At 31.6% G+C, this 7,815-nt stretch overlaps 2 protein-coding genes across 3 annotated transcripts in view; both read right to left on the reverse strand.

Moving 5' to 3' along the window:
* Nucleotides 1-29: 29 nt before the first annotated feature.
* On the reverse strand, nucleotides 30-4,944 carry LOC108837721 (myrosinase-binding protein 2-like). The gene is made up of 6 exons (XM_056985842.1): nucleotides 4,869-4,944; nucleotides 4,229-4,398; nucleotides 2,793-3,461; nucleotides 2,244-2,705; nucleotides 1,679-2,167; nucleotides 30-503 (listed from the first exon to the last, which is right to left on the reverse strand). Exons 2-6 carry the CDS (start codon nucleotides 4,370-4,372, stop codon nucleotides 30-32), a joined length of 2,238 nt encoding a protein of 745 aa, XP_056841822.1. The 5' UTR covers nucleotides 4,373-4,398; nucleotides 4,869-4,944.
* Nucleotides 4,945-7,482: 2,538 nt separating this feature from the next.
* LOC108862076 (jacalin-related lectin 8-like) overlaps nucleotides 7,483-7,815 on the reverse strand; it is a 23,984-nt gene continuing 23,651 nt past the window's right edge. For both annotated transcript variants that reach the window (XM_056986047.1, XM_018636103.1), the window contains exon 5: nucleotides 7,483-7,740. In XM_056986047.1, coding sequence (XP_056842027.1) covers nucleotides 7,483-7,740 — 258 coding nt within the window. The remainder of the gene's footprint in view (nucleotides 7,741-7,815) is intronic.

Below are 7,815 nucleotides of genomic sequence, written 5' to 3' on the forward strand. Positions count from 1 at the left end.
TATTCAGAGAATTAACCAAAATATATAATTTATACCTCCTTTAGTTGTCCACGACTTGTCCCGTGCTCACGGATTTCAGATTTTCCGTCCTTTACGTATTCGATCTTGATATAAGTTACACTAAATTCATCTGCTCCCACAGTTATTTTCTTTACACCATCAAAGCCAACATCGTTGAATTCATTTCCCTTGTCACCACCTAGAGGTCCCATCTTTCCGCCTTTGCTGGGATCGCCTCCTTGACCACCTTGTGAACCGTTGTCGAAATAAGCTCCGATGGCATCAATAGAATAACCAGCACGTCCATGGAACCCTAAAAGCTTTCTTCCATTTTCATCTTTGAACACGAAATCTTTTCCCTTTTTCTCACCAAATAATGAAGAGGTAAAGCCTTTAGAGGTTGTGAAGTATAGCGATGTGATAAGTGTTGTATCATAGGTGAAAATATGGTTGTAGCTTCCACCAACGGTCGTAATGTTATCATTTGGATAATCCACCGAGAACTGTATTTTATTTTCCATGAAAATCAAACAATTTAGTAGCACACCAATTTTATTGTATAAACAAAACTGCAAATCTCATAAATAGCACTAAAAACATTTTTTATAACAAAATAGCATACAAATAGAAAAGCCATCAAAATAACATTCATTAGCTTAAAAAACTAAATAAACCCAAACCTAAATTATTCTCCCACCCACTAAATACTAAAGTCATATCACTAAACCCTAACTCATATATATATATATATATATTGTATAATTTAGTATTTACATTTTTTAAGTTTTTTAATTTTAATATATTTAATTAATTATGTAATTACAAAAATATTTGGCTTTTATATTTTAGTGAATGGTATATAATTTGGAAAAAAAAATATCTTGTATGTTATTTCGTCACAAAAATATTATTTTAGAACTATCTATCTATACTATTATTTGTAAAGTGTTTTTTCGCAACGGAGATCTCACGTTAAAAGTTAGACTGATTAATATCGATATTACCCTTGATGAATAAAGTTTATATAATAAAATTGAATTTAAATAATTAACATAATAATAATCAGAATTATCCAAAACCTAAAAATATATTAAAATAAAAAGATAATTCCTATATATTTTTATTGTTATCTTAAAAATTTTAATAAAAAAATAATAAAACAAAAACTACATAACTAAATATTAATCAATTATTTTTTATTTTTATATAATTAAAAGAGAATATTGAATGACTTTTAAGATTTATTTTTAACAATAAATATATATATACAAAGAAATGTTTCTTAGAAATATAGGTAAGAATTTTAAATGAAAATATATATAATAATTTGTTAGAAAACATAAATAATTTATTATTATAACCACAAAATACATAACTAAATATTAATCAAGTAAATGTTTAGTTTTATATAATTGAAAGATAATATTGAATGACTTCTAAGATTTAATTTTACTAGTGAATGTATATACAAATAGTTTTTAAAAAGTTATACGTAAGAATATTTAAATGAAAATATATATAATAATTTCTTATGAAACATAAATAATTTATCATTATAATCTTTTAATTTGTAATGATTATATTAATAAGTAACTACAAAATATTTAAGCCCGCATGCGCGGATGAAACACCTGGTTAGATAGTATATATTTAAACAAAAATCACAATGTTTTTATACCTCTTTTAGTTGTCCACGACTTGTCCCGTGCTCACGGATTTCAGATTTTCCGTCCTTTACGTATTCGATCTTGATATAAGTTACACTAAATTCATCTGCTCCCACAGTTATTTTCTTTACACCATCAAAGCCAACATCGTTGAATTCATTTCCCTTGTCACCACCTAGAGGTCCCATCTTCCCGGTGACAACAGGTTTAGGGCCGCCTTTGCTAGGATCGCTTCCTTGACCACCTTGTGAACCGGTGTCGAAGTAAACTCCGATGGCATCAATAGAATAACCAGCACGTCCATGGAACCCTAAAAGCTTTCTTCCATTTTCATCTTTGAACACGAAATCTTTTCCCTTTTTCTCACCGAATAAGGGAGAGGTAAAACCTTTCGAGGTTGTGAAGTATAGCGATGTGATAAGTGTTGTATCATAGGTGAAAATATGGTTGTAGCTTCCACCAACGGTCATAATGTTATCATTTGGATAATCCACCGAGAACTGTATTTTATTTTCCATTAGAAACAAACCAATTGAATATTATTTGTATAAACAAAAGTCACAAATGTTTTTATACCTCTTTTAGTTCCCCGCGACTTGTCCCATGCTCACGGATTTCGATTTTCCCGTCCTTTATGTATTCAATCTTGATGTAAGTTACACTGTACTCATCGGTTCCCACTGTTACTTTCTTCACACCATCAAAACCAACATCGTTGAATTCCTTTCCCTTTTCACCACCAAGGGGTCCCATCTTTCCGGGGACAATAGGTATAGGGCTGCCCCCTTCACCGGTGTCGAAGTAAGCTCCGATGGCATTAATAGCATCACCAACACGTCCATGGAGTCCTATAAGCTTTCCTCCATTTTTACTTTGGAACTCGAACTCTGTTCCCTTTGTCTCACCAAATAATGGAGAGGTAAATCCTCTAGAGGTTGTGAAGTACAGCGATGTGATAAGCGTTGTATCATAGGAGTAGATATGTTTGTAGCTTCCACCAAAGGACGTGATATTATCTTTTGGATAATCCACTGAAAACTGTATTTTTTTCGATTAAAAACAAATGAATTTGTAGCGAACCAATTGAATATTATTTAACGAAAGCTACCAGAAATATCTTTTTACCTCTTTTAGTTCTCCACGAGCTTTCCCATGCTCACGAACTTCAACTTTTCCATCCTTTACGTATTCGATCTTGATGTAAGTTACGCTGTATTCATCGGCTCCCACTGTTATTTTCTTCACACCTTCGAAACCAACATCGTTGAATTCCTTTCCACTGTCACCACCAAGTGGTCCCATCTTTTCGGGGGCAACATGTTTAGAACCGCTTCCGTCTTTGTCAGTTTCGGAGCCATCAGGTTTATAATTGCCTCCGTCTTCACTGGTTCCAGGGCCAACAGGTTTTTGACCGCCTCCTGCGTCACCGGTTCCAGGGCCACCAGGTTTAGAACCGCCTCCATCGACGCCGGTTCCAGGACCAACAGGTTTTGGACGACCTCCATCGTCGCCGGTTCCAGGACCAACAGGTTTTGGTTTTATGCTACCAGGGGGAGGAATGGGAGCAAAGTGAACTTTGATGGAGTTGAGTGCAATTCCGGTGTTTCCTAGAAATCCGGCGATTTGGTTACCTGTCGGTGCGTCAGTGGAAAAGTAGTTTCGTGTTAGGTTTCCATAAGGCCCATAGGTCTTCTTGTTCGTCTTAAACATTAACGCCGTTATAAACTCTCCTGCAACAGTCGTTTTGTAGTAACCAGACACATGCGTTATGTACTCGTCCGGGCTCAGTGTGAACTGCCAAACAAAAAAAAATTGTAAGAGCACCTACAACAATTAAGTATCAAGAGGAGTTCTAAGCATCTAAGAAAAAGAACAAAATAAGAAAATTAAGAGCATGTTTATAGGCATATCTTAGGCCTTATCTTAGTATTAAATATCATTAAAAGAATTAAAATAAAGGAAGAAGCAAGATAACATGTCTCTTAAGTAAGATGTTTTTAACATATATCTTAGTGACATGTGTCACTATGTTATTGAAGATGTTTAATTTAATAAATAAATTTTATCTTTTTAAAAAAATTGTTTAATTTACATTTAATATCTTTAAGTGTTAAGAACTTTAATCAAAGAAACTACCTATAAATGATAATAATTAAATGTATCTTAATAATGTATCTTAGCTTTTTAATGATAATAATTAAAAAACATTAAAACCCAATTAAGATACAATTAGTGTATCTACCTATAAACATGCTCAAGAGAGAGGACCAAAAGTTCTTATCTCATATTTTTTTAGAACCTGCTAGCATACCCAAAACACATTTGTCATCATGTGGGAACAAGCTAGTGTTTTAGTTAGCTTGAAAAAATAAAACATAGATCAACTATAATATTAATATTTTTTTGTTTTAGAAACTTATATGGTTTCTAATGGTTGGAGTTGCTCTTAGCGGACAGAGTATGTTTGACAATCTTCCATATGTAAATCTTTTTTTATAAATCTTACAATTATCAGAGTTCAGAATAGTCTTGATACTAAAATATTAACACTGTTTACTAACCCCGTCTGAGTTGGTGCCAATGGTGCCACGTCGCTGGGGCTGTAAGTTGGTTCCCTCGTATTCCACTTCGATAGATCTGATGGCGTCATCAAACGTAAGCTGGACCCTGTTCACCTTCGCGTGCGTTCCGTCATCCCAAGACATTTTTGCCGTTCGGATCTGTTTGATATCTGCTGATGATTTATATTAAAGATTTATATACAAAAAGATGTTTATACACTTCAAAATATATATTGTAAAGGAAAACGCAACTACGTAATCTTACAAAAAAAGAAGAAACAATGTATATATTATAATATGTCCAGGAGAAGAAGATAAAATTAAGGAACATATACACTACAAATAAGTATCAAAACAAAATTCTTTAGCAAAAAAAAAGGTATCAAAACAAAAAGAAAAAAAATATATATATATTAATAAATTCTTTGGGACAATAGTTAATATTAATTAACATAACCAAAAATGATTAGCTCATAAAATTTATTGAGCCTTTGTTTAAAATTTCCAACTTAACATGTATCCCTTTCGTTGTCTTTGAAATCTGTATTTTCAAAGATCTCTGCATTTATTTTACTAAATCTCTATATTTTTTTTGACGAAAAAGATCTCTGTATTTTCGTGGATTGTCTCCAAAGTCTACCTCGTTTTGATCGGATATATAGAATAATCAGGAAAGCTCAAAAATGTGTGTGTGTGTGTGAGAGAGAGAGAGAGAGCTGAGTGAGAATGATATTTATGGGACAGTGCTACTCCCTATATATACATAAACGTGAGAGAAGTGCCCTCCACATGCAGTATGTTACATATATGAGATATAACTCGAACCACGGCAAACACATATCATTATTTAAAAAAAGGAAAAGAAAATGCTCTCCACGTGGTGTAACAACTGAGTAAAGATCCAAGTAACCATGCATGAAACGACAAGTCCAAGTAACCATGCATCAGTGAATTAGAAAAAAGTAACCATGCATGAAGCGAAAAAATTTAAGTAACCATGCGTGAAATGAAAAAAATCCAAGTACCCATGAGTCACCAAACAAAGCAAAAGAAAAATGACAAGGAACAAGAATCATACTTGTTAAATGTTGGACCCCAACCGATTCACATGTCCATGACACCTAATAAGAAATTTGGAACAAGATGGATGTCTAAGCAGCATGTGTGAAAAATGGCACCTTAAGACTAAGCTAGAAAATGATCCGTCGTAAAGATGTCAATTTTCATATTTCTTTAATACTGGATAAATCAACAATCATATAATCATATATCTCTCTTTTAATTACATATGATGATCAACAACCGTGCCGTCCCGGAAAATCCGGTGGCCTAAAGCAAAACAAAAAATGTGGCCTTTAATTTTTTTTTAGTTATGAATTTTGTTTTATAATTACTATATTCTTTTAATATGAATAGATTTTGTTTTATACAGGAATATATTTGTTTTATATAGGAAAATGTATCGTACTAAAACTAATTTTTTATTATCTTTAAAAAACAAATATAATAGTTCAGTTGTGAAGCTGTTGCTGTAATATTAATCTAATTTTTTTAAAAAATATTTCACTAATGTATAAAGAACCAATGAAATCATAAAAGTATTAAGAAAAACATTACTAATATTTTTGAAGTATAAAGATGACTTCTTGTTCGAAAAAAAAGATGACTTCAATTAACTATAATAAGTTTTTTTGAACAATTTTTTTTAAAAAGTTAACTATAGTAAGTTAGATAACAATGATTGATATCTAAAATGTAAAATACCTCGTTATAAGTTATTAACTGGTAAAGATAGATTAAAATTATTCTATAAAAAATATTAAGAAAGGATGATGATAAAGGAAAAATGATGACTACATAGTTATCTTATACTAACCGAGTCTTTCTACACATCTAAAAAAGATATCAAATAAATCTTTGATCATTAAATTATGCATACAATTTAAAATTTTGTAGCCTTAAAATTGTTAAATATAAATGTGGCCTAAAACTAAAGCTTTATGTGCCTTATGGCTGGGACGGGTCTGATCAACAACCTGCAATATATTAACCGGTTACATATATATGCAGCCTAAAATATATTAACCGGTTGCAACATATGCGATATTGATAAACAATTTTACGGATACTGATTTCATGTTGAAGCTCTCCCCAAAACACATAGATTGATGGACAGTTCTGTATGTAAGATATCTTTGGTGGACATAGATTTCAATATCCAAATGCTTAATACCTTTCCAAACCCAACTTACCAATCTGAACACTTGTGTATGGGGTTACAAAGAATTAATCAAAAGTGATGCCAAAAAAAAAAGAATCAAAAGAAAAAGGGATAATTCAGTTTTTTTTTTTCTTTTGCATTTAATATGAAACGATATGATATTTATTTATTACCAAATACTGAGGAAATGCTTTAGATTAGGGGTGGACAAAAGAGCCGACCAACCGATCGAACCGAACCAATCGAACCGAAACCGATTCGAACCGAATCAAAGTCTATTATTAAATAGTTAAGTTTAAGATTTTTCCAACCCGAATCAACCGAACCGAAACCGATTAAACCGAACCAAATTAAACCGAACTCATAACTAATGTACTTTTGTTATTATTGAATTAAACATATTAGCAATATACAATATACTAAAATTCTAAAACTAAAATCATTGTTAACTTTATTAGCTTTCTTAACGATTTTTTTTTTACTTTCTATTTATTTTGGTTAATTTTTGTTTGATTGTGTTCTTATAAATCTTTTGTAGTTTATCAAAGTTTTTGTTTCAGTTTTATATTAGATTTAGTTTACCTAGTTTATTTTTAAGAGGCACTATTAACAATATTTTTTTTAGTTTTCTATTTACTAGAGTTAACTTTAATTTGATTGTGCTCTTATAAATGTTTTTTGTTTTTAAAGTATTTTGTTTCGGTTTTATATTGGATTTATTAACATAATTTAGTTCTTTAAAACCGAACCGAAGTCAAACCAAACCGAATTCAAACTGAACCGAAACCAATCCAAACCAAACTAATTATGGTTTACTTTGGTAGGATAAACCATTGAACCGAATTAATCAAACCGAACCGAAATATAACCAAATCGATAAAATAACCGAAGTGCCCACCCCTACTTTTGATAGTTATTTATTACATAAAATTTATAGAACTGGAACACAATACCAAATTCACAACAACAGAGACAATTAAGTAGTAAAGGATAAAAGATAGATACCATAATGAAACTTGCAAGGTTCTGAACCCTACGATGGAACCACTGGAGCGAAATAAACTCCGATAGCATCAAAAGACCCACCATCCCTTCCATGAAACCCTATAATGGCATTGCCTTGACTCTCCAACACGAATTTGGTACCAGTGATCAATCCAAATGTCTGAGAAGTTCTTCCTTTTGATGTTTTGAAAGTCAACGACGTAAGTACCAAATAGTTACCCTCATGTATATGGTTGTAGGTACCCTCCACAGACGTCATATATTCATTAGGAAAGTCCACTGCAAACTGCAAAAATGTATAAAATATAAAAAAAATTACTCAATTAAAATAAATATAGAGCGAACCTTATACTACCAATTC

This window comes from Raphanus sativus, chromosome 5 (genome assembly GCF_000801105.2).
Source record: "Raphanus sativus cultivar WK10039 chromosome 5, ASM80110v3, whole genome shotgun sequence".
In the NCBI taxonomy this organism is placed as follows: Eukaryota; Viridiplantae; Streptophyta; class Magnoliopsida; order Brassicales; family Brassicaceae; genus Raphanus; species Raphanus sativus.

What these genes read in the sequence shown, in the direction of transcription:
- LOC108837721 (XM_056985842.1), bottom strand. Translation starts at nt 4,372, where the DNA reads ATGTCTTGGGATGACGGAACGCACGCGAAGGTGAACAGGGTCCAGCTT. An exon ending in CTCGTGGAGAACTAAAAGAG is followed by an intron (nt 2,706 to 2,792) that starts GTAAAAAGATAT and finishes AAAAAAATACAG; the next exon opens with TTTTCAGTGGATTATCCAAA. An exon ending in GTCGTGGACAACTAAAAGAG is followed by an intron (nt 504 to 1,678) that starts GTATAAAAACAT and finishes AATAAAATACAG; the next exon opens with TTCTCGGTGGATTATCCAAA.